This window comes from Clinocottus analis, unplaced genomic scaffold, assembly GCF_023055335.1.
Source record: "Clinocottus analis isolate CAN_PGR_092001 unplaced genomic scaffold, fCliAna1.0.p SCAF_9, whole genome shotgun sequence".
NCBI lineage: Eukaryota > Metazoa > Chordata > Actinopteri > Perciformes > Cottidae > Clinocottus > Clinocottus analis.
The window spans coordinates 13,108,578-13,123,974 of NW_027176251.1; the positions used below are offsets into that span (position 1 = coordinate 13,108,578).

Sequence of the window (15,397 nt, forward strand, 5' to 3'; positions counted from 1 at the left end):
ATCTGTACTTTACTTAAGTAAAAATAATAGTGCATACTTTTTTCACTTTTACTCCGTTACATTTTGCAGCTATTATCTATATTTTTACTCTACTACATTTCCATTTCTACTACATTTTTGACAATTGTATGATATAACATATTTAAAGATATAAAATGTTGTCTGCATTGGTTTGGCTTAATGGTATTAACTTTACAGATAATCCGTGGTAGATGACTTGTCATCCGCATTATTGTAAGATAGTGTGAAAAGTGTTACAGAGGGTAAGCACAATAAGTACACCAACCTTTCCAACAAGCACATGTTGTTGCTTATAGTTATTACTAGTAGTGACTTCTGTAGAGGCATAAGTATTACCAGTAGCTATATCTGCAGTCTTTATCAAAATGGTACAGCACTAGAAATTGAGAGACAACCCATTGCGTGAGTACTTTTATTTTTAATACTTAAAGTACATTTAAAAGTAAGTACTTTTTACGTTAAGTAGGATTTTTGATGTAGTACTTTTATTTTTATCGTCCTGGGTACTTGTACTTTTACTTAAGTACTAAACTCCAGTACTTCCTCCACCATTGTTGCTTGTTAATGACATCCTTTCTGACCTTAGTGTGTGCCATACCTTCAAGATGTTACCTGAGTAAAAGTACATCACCATTTACTATTACAAAAGTAATAATCATGCAGAAGGGCCAATTTCAGAATATTTATTGGTTTGTAATAATCAATGTAAACGTGGCGCTAAGTTAAACTACTCTATATATTTCATTGGCTGAAGGATGAATACATCTTAAGGGACACAAATGCCAACTCTTTGTTGACAATATTTTGAATAATAATCTCAATCTGCCACAAGCAAGTTATAAAGGGAATTTCTTCTTCAAAGTAACGTCTTCCAACATGATGTTATGGTATTTGAACCACACTCCAAGCAGAATTGGCACTTGCCCGTGATCTTGCTGTTAAAATGTAAACATATTTTAACAAAAGATAAAACAACAATCATTGATGGCAGTCTAATGGAGGAACGTAATGTTCCCCATCACAACCAGGAATAACCTTGATGAGTTTTGTAGCTGTAGTGGCTAAGTTGTAATTAATAACGTTGTGTTTCTACAGTATAGCAAAGGTCCCCCCCCCCCCTCACTGGTGCAGGACAGATCGAGGATGAACCCCCGAAAGGGAACTTTACCATTGCATTGAACACCTGACGGAAAGACGGGCATATCGAAAGTCAGCAGTGGTCACGCTGATGCCATCTTGGATCCACGCAGGGTTCCATTACCAGGCAGGTGAAGTGGATGTGAACTGATGCACTGTGTCACTCCGGCTGAACCCCTCTGAGGACGAAGAAACGCAGTTCAAGTGCAGGCGTCCACCCATCTGACACCGAGACACGCAGTAAACAAAGTGCCACTCAACAGTGGGAAGGATTTATTTTGGTCTCAGGACACTGCTGGTACTAAATCTAAGTCTAAAAAGGCCCTACAGTAAGTTCCTCAAATGTATTATTATATTTTTTTAAGAAATCAATATCTTGTTTTTTTGGTAAAACATATAATAACCAAATAGAGTGTAAAGTGTTCTCTACATGGTCATAAGTGTGCAGATACTTCCAGCACCTCATTTAAGATGAAGACGGGTGAAGTGATAGTTATCTGGAATAACTCCCCAAAAAAGAAAAAAAATGTATTCATTGTTTCTGCAGTGATGGCAAACCCCACATACGTTTTCTTTTTACGGGGGCTTGCATTTTCAGCAACAACCAACAATATTGTAACAGTTAATTTGATTGGAGAAATATTTGTATAGGTGGGCACTAATATATTCAACATTGTTAACAATTGCTTAGTCCTAAATTAAAAATGATTTGAAGACTTAATTTGCTATTCTGTGACTGTTTTGTAATTGAAATATCTGGGTAATGTACTGAGGTTACAGTCATTTCCATCACCACAACTGATTAATGAAAATTGGATATCATTTCTTCATGAGTGCAGTTAGTGACAGTGTGGGCTCCATGGTAACATACTCCTGACAGCTGGGTGGAGGCTGTGGGGAGGAGGAGGCTTAGTGAAGGGTCAATTAGCTGTCATCCACTACAGTTAAAAAGCTTAATCATGAGGTACAGTCACAAAGCCAATTTGTTAGCTACGCTATATCAAGTTAGCTGTCGTAAGCTACTGTTAGACAGGTAATTCGTTAGCCACAGTTGGGGGTCTGCCGTAGCTTTGTCTCTTTCTCTGCTTTGTGTAACACAGAACACGAGACTGAGCATGTAAGAGCTGCCAATAACGTGTTGGAATATCATGCACAAAAAGTAACACGAGAATCAGTGTTAATAACCGGAAATTTGGGCTAAGTAGCAAGCTAACCTTAAAGAATGGATAGGCAATTCAATTCAATTTGTTTTTGTTGTAATTGCTGAAATTCTAAATCAATAAATTGAATACTTTGACAAAAAAAAGGAAGAAAAACATTCATTCAGAGTGGATTTGGAGGGAACCTAAAGGGAGGGTTTCAGGCTTTTTTCAATTAGTTTCTCCAAAGTTACCTTACTCAGCTTTAACAATGCGAAAACCCACCAACACACGGTACACAATCAACTATGTAAGCTTTGGGGGGGAAACAATGCACAAAACACACCACAACACTGTCAAACAACAACATCTTTTTATTTATTTATTATTTCCATTATCACTTTTCCCAGTCAACATTGGCAGGCAGAATTAGTTTTTAGGCAGAACAACATGGTGTGACTTCTAGAGTGAAAGCAGTATGCGGGAAAATAAATAAATACTGTGTACAAAAATACAACCTCACTGTACAAACGCAGCACCCTAAAAAGCAAAAAAAAGATGGGAGACCCATCAGAGTTGTCTCCACTGGCGTATGGCACTTTTAAAGACTGAAACATTCGAGACTAAGGAGTGCAAGTCAGTTAAAAACAACACATTTACCAGGTTTGTCACGCCGGTAGGTCACAAAAGAAATCCCCCCAAATGTGTCTTTGGTGGGACTGAATGAAAATGTAGTGAATCACGACCATTACCATCCAGAATAATGCTATGTGTCTGTATAAAGGAGACTTTATTGAAATAAGCACTTTCAATGAAAGATACAATGTGTTAAAAGGTGCATCCATTAATTCATTTGTAGACACCATGTGCACACGTCAGTGGCTGCAAAATGCCTCGGAAAACTGTAATTATTGGATGGGATTGATTTTCAGTATTTCTTCAATAAATCAAGCTCATACATATATATGTCAATAGTCATTTTGTTTTTAGACCTTAATTGTTCAACGCACGCTTTTATGCGCAGCGGACTGTAAACACTCAGCTGTAGACGTCAGAGCGGATCAATGACCACTCAAACTGCCTCTTCTGAATATCCAACTCGACAGTCACTGCATCACTATACCTTCTTTTCTACTGCTTTTTTTTTTACTTTAAAAGTACCTGAGTACCTGTTCAAAAAAAAAAATACAGGATCCCATAAAAATGCAACCATCTTACAAAGTATGATATGGTTTAAACCGAGCAGCACGCAGATTCCAAAAACGATCAATTTCCACAAGTGTCAAAACAGATCTCGGTCACTCATGCGACAGAACGTGTGCACACAATTGGTAAAACTGTCTGGAAAATCTCTCGTGCGACGTAAAACAAAGAGTGTCATGCATTTTTCATGAGGATCAATAATCATTCCTAATCTTTCCACTGACGGAGCAGCAACACGGCAGATCAAAACATGACAAGGATGACTTGCAGGAACCATTAAGAAGAAAGCAGAAGTGATTCTCTGTCTTTTTCACGACTTGAAGCCATTCACGAGTGAAGCGCTGAAGAAATGCTGCGCTAACTTACGAAACACTTGGGAAAGATCAGCTGAAAGCTCCAGATATGTCAGCTTCAACAGCAGCAACCTCTTTCACTGTCCATCATGCATCATGGGGTATGCAAATGCAAAAAAAAACAAAAAAAAACAGTTAAAAAACCCCATCAATAGCAGCAAAATATGAATAAATAAATAAATACATCATATCACAAAAACACATTCATCTGAGTTTTTTCTCCCCCCGCGTGGCACAGATCACAACAGCAAAAATAAAAACAGACTATTCGAAAAATTAGACCCCCCGAAATAGCTTCAGTATTTTTGGAGCTAAACTACTCTACACACTGTGGGTCGAAGCGCCGCTCCTAAACACACCTCGCTCCGCGTCAATTTTCGGGCTTCTCTGTGACGTCTCCACGCCGCCGGCGATACACACTGAACCTACGGTTTGCTACGTTGCTCTGGGCTGTCAACGGGCATCAAAGACCCCCCTTCACTAACGAGGGCGAGTGATGATCAACTTGTGGTCGCTGCCCTGCAGGTGCTTGTGAGGACTCGAAAAAGGTCTTGAACCGATCAGTCTTTGCTCTCGGTGCGCGTTCGTCTGATGACGGAGGAGAAGAAGCTTCGGCATTGCGGCGGTCCGATCAGCATGGGGGCCTGGTTCTTGTGGACGATCTCAATCTGGAGGGAAGAGGCTGAGGTTAAGTTGCTGCATTACAGGACAAAAAGATATGTAAGGAAAGGAAATGATTAAGCTGATGTCCGCTTACCATCTCAGACCCCTCTTCCTTTGATTTTATGAGCACCAATCGATTTTGATAATCAATTTATCAATTTAAGCAATTCATTAAGGTTCGTAAATGTGAGACTTGCAGTGTTTTTCTGTTTTGTATAATGGTAAATTGAATATATGTGGGTTTAGATTGTTGGTAAGACAAAACACAGTTGTCACTTTTCTCATAGTTCTTTTTTTATTGTTTTCTAAAAAAACAATTCATCAAGAAGATAATCAACATTAACTGACACAGAACACAATACATATCAATGCTGAATATTATTTAAATTCAACACTAGTCATTTTACTTTACTTACTTTACTAGTCATTTTTAAATGTGTCTGCTTTTCCTGATTATCCTTTGCCTCATTTAGTTTGGTGCCAAAAAAAAAAAATCCTGTAAAAGTATTCACAATGGTTGGGTCAAACCTTCCCTTGTCCTTTGTCCACGTATCCTGAACACAAATATCAAAAGGTGGTTGTTGTGTTGTCAAGCGTCTTTCGACTGAGTGCTGCCCTTTGAATAACGGCTCCATTTCTACAACACTATACATCCTGTAATGTGAAGTGCTGGACGATCCATCCAGCACTTCACATTACAGGATGTAATGAATATTCAGCCTTTTGGAGCACCTTACGCTGCCCTGACCATTCCTTTTGTCTTCAAACATCCAAATCTTTCTTTCAATTTAGCGCTTGTAGTGTAAATACATTCATAATATTTTTGAATGTTCAGCATGTAGATTGGTGAAAGATGGTTTTACAGTCCATCCGTAGCTGGAAAAAACACATATGAAAATGGCTTAAAATCAAACACAAGGGCATTTGTCATGACTTTGGAGTGTCTCAATGTGTAGATGGCTCGGCTTTGAGGAAAATAGAAAAGTATCAAAGCCTATTGGTACAACTGCTGTTCGGGCACAGCATTTTTGTAATTACTCTCAGCATCAGACAGTTAGACAAAGGTTCACACAGAGAGTATAAATGTATAAATATTAGTTAATCTAGAGAGTGCATTAAACCAACCTTTAGTCTGTCTGTCTGCTAGCTGGTACATAAAAGCTTAAAAGCTGTTTTTTGGGGGGAAGTAAAGGATGATGAGCTGGCGATGCTAAGAAAAGTAATCGTAATTCTTCTACAAAACTTTAATAAGAAAATGTCGCAATGCGGAAGCACCCTAATTTGGCAAATCAAAAAAAGGTGAATTAAACAAAGTTTTTTATTTTATCCATTGCCATCTACCGACAGAGCGTAAGTCAGGCATGCATCCACAACAATGGGTCCATATGGGTTCCTGTCAAATGGGGCCTGTTTGGTCCTTAATGTGTCAAACTTTGAGAATCCCTGGGGTTCACGTTTCTGGATTTATGGGAACATTATGCTGGATTATGATAAAGTAGGTCTTTATGAGTATAATATCTAACAATATCCTGTTTCCCCACAACGATGCCATTTCTATTGAAGGTTGAATTTGTAGAGCAATGGAACAACAAATATCAACCATCAAGGGTTTTCATATCAAGCACATAGTTCATTATTCTGTTACAGTAAGAGTCTAAACGCAGGAATGGGGAGAGGAAACGCTGCCATCTGCATTAAAGGGACCACGCTCACTTCAAAGGAAAGCTGCCATTTGTTGTACTTGCACTCTGACTCCGTCGTAATTACCAGCTTTGGCTGGCTTTCTGCTATCATTAAACGTGATTAAGCTGGATGCTTCTGATGTGCATTACAAAATACAAAACAATTATAACCCTTTTAGGGAAGACAACGGTCACATGACGAGGATCTAAAGGAATACCTGAAAGGCATTTGGAAGATAACTGAGCTCTGTTTAAAATTTGTAACATCAAGCATCTAAATATCCAGAGTCCCAGATACAGGCATTAATAACAATTAGAACAAATTATCTATTTATGGTTCTCCCTCTTGTCATCAATCAGCTAAACTAAGGAGACTAAAAGGGTTTTAAATAAATAAATATAACATATACATATATATATATATATATATATATATATATATATATATATATATATATATATATATAGATATCTATATATAATAATAATAATAATAATAATAATAATAATATATATAGCAAAATTTCAGTTTGCAGCAGTTATTTCAGACCCAGCTGTCAAAGAGACAGTGATATGTCATATGTCACCATCCAAATGCAAATGTTTGGATGGTGTTAAATATGTTATGCCCACGGAGGAACTGAGATGCATTTGCATAGTTGTTGTGGTTAATAATTAGTGGGTAACATCCCATTTCAACTGTGGTGTTTTATATGGATTTAACAGGTCGACTGATTCAAATTCAGCTCCGACATACAGTATAAATAACTCGCCGTGGAAATCTTCGCAGCACAATTATGGATCGTCAGATCCGAACTTTGCTGCGTGGAGTCGTGCCAACAGATACAAGAGCACTTACAGGCTACTCGTTTTGTCATGCACTGTTTTTCCTCTTGTTTTTTTGTTGTTGTTGCTTTGCCTGTGCACTTCATATGTAAATCTCAGCAGCACTTCATCTGCAGTGGTGTTGTAATTAAAACCTAACACGACCCTAATCAACGCAAACTGAGGAATTTCACTTTGGAAAATGAACAACTTGGATGGAGGGCAAACACTCGTCGGAGCACACGCAGTCGATGAAGAAATTAGGAGAAGATTGCGTCATTACATATTTGTTATAACCTAATGCACAAAGCAATATTCGGTAGTATAAATGGAAGGAGCTGATACGGCACTAGATTGATATTGTCCAACCTTTCTGCAGAAATGCACTTATAAATGGGATTTTCTTGTCCCTTGTCTTTGTTTGTCATATATATATATATATATATATATATATATATATATGTATATATATATATATATATATATATATATATATATATATATATATGTAATGATGTCAATTATTGTGCATCTCAGTCATTTTCGAGGTCTAATTCCTTAAACAAGACGTACAGTGGGCTACACACTCTGAAGCGTCTGTAGGAGTTCTTGATTGATGCCACGCAGGTGATTTCAGTTAAAGCTGATTAGTCTTCTGTTTAGGTTCAAGCAGAGCAGAGGTGGAGCTGAAATCACCAAACTCCACTCCTGAAGGCTCGGACACATTTGAAACTAACTCATTTCAATTCATTCCAATGATGGATGGAATCGAGGAGGCAAAAATAAAACAACAACAACAACATCAAGAGCTCTAATCAGTCGAAGTAGGCGACCAAGTGAGAGTCAATGAAAAGCAGTTGACGAATCACGTTTTTTCGTGGAGAATTGCAGTGAAGTATACTCAGTGCACCTCCACATCAACAGTGCGTGTAGCTACACTAGTGGATCACACTCGCGATGACGCACAACATTGGAGATGCTAGAAACCTTTAATGACCCACCGTGCAGGGAGTCTGCATCCAGGGTTCCCCGTCAATCTGCATCGGGAGGGCTTTACTGGTTCTGCCAATGAAGAAAACATGTGACGATAAAACTTTAAGGAAAATCCTAAACCGGTTGCAACAGGTGTTATATTATGTGTATGTAAGTTGATGCAGATGTTTCTATCAGTTAGTTGTTGTTTTTTCTCATTTCTTCACTTTGACCGGCTCCCCGTTTGAAAGGTGCAACATAAATAACATTTATTATTTAAACTGCAGATTTTTAAAAATCTTTAGGCCAAAAGATTGGCGCATTGATGGTAACCGCATGCTAGCAAATTCTAGCAAAGATGCCAACAAGAAAGACAACACATTGCGACTAAAAAAGGGAGTTGGGGTCGGGCTAAACGCTGACCTGATGGTCACGGAGGAGCACTGGGCCAGGCGCCGCCCAGCGCTCTTCAGGCCAGTGTAGATCTGACCCATCTCCATGGCGCCTTCCAGCCCCACCACCTCCAGCAGCTGGTCCGACAGGTCTAAGACACAGAGAACAGATCTGTAAACAAACGGGAAGTCAGATGAACCTGAGCTGCAGCTGTCATGGAGGCCAACTGGAGAACTGTCTGTGGTTATGTAACGGCTGCTGTTGTGTGAAAAATGCCACAACTTGGTTGGTCAAAAAGTCGTGAAAGTATAAAGTATCTTACAGTACGACTGTTTTTTCTCAATTCTTTATGTTATTATACTTTCTTTTTGACACAATATTAAATTCAGAGATACCAAATACTTCTAGATACTGTGGTACAGCCACTACAGTTTTTGTTTCAAAAATAGAAATGCAAAAACAGTATCCCCGTATGTCCAAAGAACAGATATAGAATGATAAAAGCTACACTATCAACCAAATGGTTGGGCCAAATGTGAAATCTTTAGATTTTGTAATTCCACTTGAGGGAGTTATAAATTTCACTTGCAGGCTGAAATGGTTTAATGTCTAAATCCTCGAAAAATGAGAACATTTTACTACGTTTGTTACTGTAAGCAAAAATAAAAGTGCCTTAACAGAAAAATCATAGCTGTAGCTTTGCAGCATTTTATACAGAAACATATGCTAAAACGGTTAAATTGATGGTGATTAAATATAAAATGTACGTTCAATCTTGCTCATGAATGTGTCGAGTTCCTCAGTGAGGGAGAGGAGGAGGAGGGAGAAAAGAGAAGGAAACTGAACATGATGTAATGTATCATTTAACATTCACAGTGAAAAAAAAGAGAAAAATCAAAAAGAACAACAAGCTACAAACAAAACCGCCATTAATTAGATCACACCGGCAATGCAAAGCAATCTTGTGATATTATAATTATTAATTTCTCTTCTGTTTTGCAGTTATGAGCATTGATTTCGGCCCCTGCTGGAAGCCCAGTGTCCCGCAGGGCCCATCTGTTCCAGGGGCCCGCTCTGCCTCCGACTCTCCACCGACTCGTCCCTCCGCACATTAGGAAGCTGCTGCCTCGCTGCCGGGAGCTCACAGACGCACTAATTGAAACTTAAGAACACGTTTTTTTAGCCGCTGGGCGCGTGCGAGCCAAGTCGGCTCGCTGTCATCCGCCGCGTTGGTTTCCTGAAGCAGTGTCGTGGGTAATGCCGCTGTTGTCGTGAGGTGTTGTCGCCCGCCGCCGAGCTGTCGCCGCCGTGATGGACACGCGTCCGCCCCGATCTCGGCGCCGGGGCCGTGAGTGTGGCGCTTTCCAGGGTCGGAGTGGAGGCGTGTGTGTACATGCCCAGCAGGTTGACCTGCTGACGCCAGGCTTTAAAGCTCCTTTCCCTCCATTCCCCCGTTGTGACTTCTCACGTTGACGCAGACGGCTCACACGGGCCCGCGCCGACACGTGTGATGGATGGCGTCGCCATAGCGATAGGGGTGTCTTGTTGCCCCGGGCTACAAAAGATCCAGTATTCCCAAGAGTGCGTGCGGTTGGAAACGCCATCGAGCCTTTCTGAATATAGCGAGGCCAGAAGCCACTGGGTTCAACCGGATGTTTCATAAAAACACACAAACATGTTTGACCTGCATGTTTTGGGTAAAACTAAATGTTTATACCAATCCTAACTTAGATTACATCTATATTTAGGGATGGAAATGTTTGTGTAGGAGCGTTTCCTGGACTCAAATGGAGTTTGTTTGAGGAGTTTCTCCAAGGCACTCGCTCTTAAAAGATTAAAATGTCTTTATTGTAATGGCATAGTTATGTTAGACCTTAAAATAAGCCGACGCGTTTCTGCGTCAAGACTTTCGTCAGATATCAAACAGATCGTGTGGCACTATTGGTCATTATCAAATCATTGTGGTAATCCAGCAATAGCAATTCTTATTTTGAATAAATATAAATCTATTTGAATAAATGACTAATGCAAACACACCATTTACAATCACAAACATGTGGAGCCTATCTAGTGGACTAGTTTGACAATAAATATGCCCACCAACCAAAATAGCGGTCCATATAACCCCCATCCTGTTACCATTTTAAATCAACAACCATTATTTATTTTAGTAGCGGTGCAAATGAAATATCTTAAACTGCCTTGAACAATAATCAAAAGGGGACCAAATTTAGAAGAAAGCTATTGTGTTTACTTCCTCGAGACAAACGGGGAGAGGAATGGAGTCACCTCACTGTTTACACACAAGAAGGATGTTGAAATATTAACACACAAGCAGCCCGTGGCCAAATATAAACTGAAACACCCCATTACCCAACCGACAATCAACATTATGTGAAGTGTTGGAGGCAATATTTGACTGCTATAAACAAACAGGTGCTGAAGGTGACGACGCAGAATCAGAGAAAGAGTCGCGCGAATGAGAGCTCCGACGGGGGGGTTCACAAAAACAGGCGCCGTGTCTTTAATCTCGGCAGCCGTGCCAAGAGTGTGTGGGACAAGAAATGGCGTCTTTGTCACTGTCAAACAACTACCTGTCGAGGACGGCGGCCGCACGATGACACATGAGCAACAGGGAGGGAGCGGAGCAGGACCAGCGGCCGATCAGCTGAAAATAAAACTAAAGAGGAATGGCGGGGCGGGGGGAGAGGAGGAGGAGGAGGCCGATCCTCCAATGAAAGCTTCTTGGGGCTTGTCGTGGGGCATCAGTCCCAGGCGTCAGCCTCTCCACCCACGCATGGACCCCCCCCCCCGCTGCAAAACCTCAGTCCCATTCTAAATAATTCACTCCGCAGCCATTCCCTTCCACCTGAGGGGCTTGTCTCCTGGCGTCACCAGCGGGACGATTTAACAGCTCCCGAAAGGTCAGAGTTTTTTTTTTTTTTTTTTCATTCTGCAGCCAGCCACCCATCCACACACACACACACACACGCGCACGCACACACGCACACACGTACACACGCACACACAATAATCCCTGCCAACAGTTTGATCCGTGCATCGTGCTCTGCGGTGCCCCCTCTGGGCTAATGCACTCCTGTGTTTACCTCTAAATACGTCAGTCTCTTGATCTGACAAGTTAGGTGGCTCACCTTGAGGGCACCTTCCACAAGGGCATCCATGCACACGCACACGCACACGCACGCACACACACACACACACGCGCACACGTCAATAAACAGGCACAAACAGACTTAGACGTAGTGGCACCCTCCCCGCTCACACTAAGTGCCTTTCCAGGTTCAGACGGTGGCCCCGTTTTTCTCTTTTTAATTCACACTGATTGATTTTTGCTGAGGGATTAATGGAGTGTTCATTGTCGTAAAGTTGGGCTTTGAATTGATCAACTATCACCCTCACAGTCTGGGCCACACTGCACCTTCATCCAACACTCACATCGTCCCATTTAGGAAGTTACAAGCGTCCCAGCATGCAGAAGCACTTGTAAGAAGATACTTGGTTTTGTTTAGGTTGATATTAGTTTTTTTTTAACTTTCTTTACAACACATACACAGTTTCCCTCATCAGGTACAGAGCACGCTGCTAATGTATATTATATATCTCATATATTTACAGATTCTAACGAGCTTTACTTTGTAGACGCAACAGCTTCCGAAATCCGAAGAAAGAAGAAAAAAAAAAACGGAATCTCATCAGGTAAAAACAAATAACGCTTCTTTTGAGGAACTCTCAAACGTAAACTAAAACGTTCATTTCGGGTTGCATTGCTCCAAAAGCTGGAAGAACGCAGGTAGGGATTGAAATTGAAATGTTAAGGTCAGTCGTCAACCTCTATTGTTTAAGGTTAGGCGTCGACCTTGAATGTTAAGGTCCGGTATCGACCTCCAAGGCTACATGAAAAGTCAGGAGCACCAAAACGTACCAGGACAAGTCATCTGGGGACCATGAATGTGCTAAATTTGAAGTAATTTTTTGCGGTTTTGGAATCCTTCGACAACAATTGTGGGTATTTCTTCTTCTTTATATCACCATTTCATCAGTTATCGCAGAGCAGCTGACTCATTCTGCTTCGTTCATTCATATATTCCCATTGACGGGCTTCCTTTTGACGTAAATGGATTCAGGGGAATGCCTAACACCCCCCCACAGTCCGCTCCTATTAACTGAGCCTGTCCACTGGAGCTTACACAAACCATTAATACACAAGTGACAGTTCCAAACAGTGACATGATTGTACCTCTTCTTTGCAAACAAAACCTGCTAGCCATGATTCACCTTGTCATCGGTGAAATATTCATGGACTCTGGAAAAGTTTGGTTGAAAGTTTAGGCTTTGATCTGTTTGATAGGAGCAAGGACACAGACTGTTGATGTGGGCTCCAGGCGAAAAAAGCCTCCCTTGACTATTTGAGGTGTGCTATAATCGTCCAATAGCGCAAACATACCATGATCTACAGCGGATGCAGTGTTTTGAAAGTGCTGATTTGCCAAATACCCCACCGTGTGTCGAGCTTTCTGACTTTTAAACACACATCTTGAAAATATGTGAAGAGTTTTGTGAGGCTGTACTTAATGCTTACGTCACAATGACAATGTTAACTTGGTGATGTTTACCGTGGAGCTGAGTTTAGCTTTAATTCAGTTAAAAAGTAATCTGGGAACCGTGAGTGTTCAAAGGTTATATGGTAGGTTTTGAGATATTTTACAGGGTAAGTGAAATCTTTCACCTGTGGTTGGAGCTAAATGAAAAGCCAACCTTACCATCCCATGACCCATGCTGCTAACGTAGCTCAACACATTAATACTGTTTTCAAACAAGAACAACACACAATGTTTTTTTTTCCATTATGTTAAATCTCTTATTGGGTTTTCGGATGTCTGTGTGTTCTGATGGGCTTTCTTCTGCAGTGACAGCTGGATTAATGCCAACAGACAACCACAATAGTCATTAATGTATTAATTCTTATGCTGTCAAAGCTACCTTGAACTGCAAACGTGAGCTCCTTCGGGTCGAGTACTGGTGTCCTCTTGTCTTGGCTCTTTTTGCCCCCCTTGCGGTTACCCCTCCTCTTCTTGCTCTCGCCCCAAAGGTTGGAGCCGCCGTGCATGCTGGGAATGTTGAGAATGGCAATGCCTTCGAGGGAGATGCTGCTGAGGTCCAATGTTACACCATCGCACTATTAGAAAGGAGAAAAAAAAGAGACAAGTGTGTGTAATGTCCAATTTAACCCATGTTTGGATAGAGCTTCTCATTGTCCAGACAATTCACAGCTAAAGAGTAGGTGTGTTGATGACGTTTCTATTGTGCTGCTGATGCAAAACCAGAAGAAAAGAAAGAAAGAAGAGTGAAGAAGAGGGATCATTGACACAAAGACACCAACGGAAATATCCAACTCGAGAGTTGACTCCGGGACTCTGTTGGTAATAGACAACGCTGAAATCATTAAGGAGTGACAAGGTACTCGGTTGTTCATGACCCAACTGCGAACCGGTTACGTAACTCTCACCGAAACCAAAAAGAGTATTGTCACCAGGTGAAAGAGCATCATGGACAATCACATGTTGTGTGAAGAGTTCATATTACAAGAAAAACGGCTTTTGACTGAGCCTGATTGTGTCTCTTTGCAGAGTAAAATGTCAGAAAATAAGTTTGTTTATCCAGTTTGAGCTTGAAACTAAATCTGTGTTTCTGACTGAACTGAACCTAACTTGTTTTTCTCTTCAAGCTTTGAACATATACTTGTTTCTGCCTGATCCTGACGATGCATCTCTATTTGAGCTCCACTCGATCTCAGTGTGTGAATATTTCTCTTCGGCTCAACCTAAACCCAAATCTGTCTCTTAGAAGGGAGTGCGACAGATTGCGAAACCTCAGTCTGTGTATACCACCATTCCTCTTGTCAATTCAATCTGATTAATCTGAAAAAGGCCAGTAAAACTCCAGATAGTGGATGATATACCAGTATGGATCTTCCGACCTCCTCCGGTACTGTGGGTACTAATTAATGACGACCTCGGCACTCCGTGGATAGCTCGGAGAAGGGGAAAGATGAATTGTATGGACACCGTCTTCATTATCACTCAATATCACACACAGCAGGGTCATGTAGGGCTAATTACCTGTATGTTGAACTGATGTTCAGTGAGAAGCGGGTGGGAAGGTGCACAGATCGCCTTCACACATCAACACTCTGTCTGGGTGAATTTGAAACTAGTACAAATTGGTGCCATTTAAGGAACAAGGGTTTTTCACAAGCACCATTATTCTTATATCTGAGAATTCATCTGAATTTATGTGCAAATTGTTTGTATCAAATACTCAACAGAATATGATAATGACAATCACAGAATGTGTGATTGCTTGGGATTCACATGACAGAGCACATAAAAGCTGTGACTTTTAGTTTCTTTTTCCGTTTTTCTTTTCTACAGGGCTGCAAGGAAATACCAGAAAATATGGTTGCATTTACCTCAACCTCCAGAAAGTCGTGGAGCTTCTTACATGTGGCCGAAAAGGTTTCCGAAGTGCCGAACTCAAAGTACCACAGCTTATTCTTTGTTCTGAAAGAAACAAGACAACAGGAACTGTAAAGGGATCAAGAATAGAGAGGAAACATAGAGAAGTGTTTTTCCCAACATCAAAATCTGAAGCGTGTTCAGTCATAGTTCCCTTCTGTCTCCAGTCTTTTATATGCTGAGCTCGTGGAAAAGAGACCCCTCTGTAAAGGTGTTTGATTCATGCTTGAAGAGAGGATCCTCTGAGCTACACAGGAAATACACCTCTAATGTTTACCGTTGACCAAAATCACACAGTCATTAATCTCCAAAGAATGCATAATGTGGCTCATTAATCACATATTGAAGCATAATGATGAATCTAAAGCCAGTGAAAGAGGCATCTGAAGGAGCACATGAGGTCGCCAGTGGGTACCCATGCCCAACATTAAGGCTCAGTGAGGGGTGCAAGAGGGTAATCTAACTGCCCCTGC

At 40.8% G+C, this 15,397-nt stretch overlaps 1 protein-coding gene across 3 annotated transcripts in view; it reads right to left on the reverse strand.

Annotated features, from left to right (window-relative positions):
* Positions 1-2,652: 2,652 nt before the first annotated feature.
* Positions 2,653-15,397, reverse strand: part of dgkb (diacylglycerol kinase, beta) — a 64,757-nt gene continuing 52,012 nt past the window's right edge. For all 3 annotated transcript variants that reach the window (XM_068569805.1, XM_068569804.1, XM_068569806.1), the window contains 5 exons: positions 14,879-14,969; positions 13,390-13,585; positions 8,419-8,539; positions 8,025-8,085; positions 2,653-4,521 (listed from right to left, as the gene is read on the reverse strand). In XM_068569805.1, the coding sequence (XP_068425906.1) occupies positions 4,414-4,521; positions 8,025-8,085; positions 8,419-8,539; positions 13,390-13,585; positions 14,879-14,969 (577 nt within the window). In that variant the 3' untranslated portion in view covers positions 2,653-4,413. The remainder of the gene's footprint in view (positions 4,522-8,024; positions 8,086-8,418; positions 8,540-13,389; positions 13,586-14,878; positions 14,970-15,397) is intronic.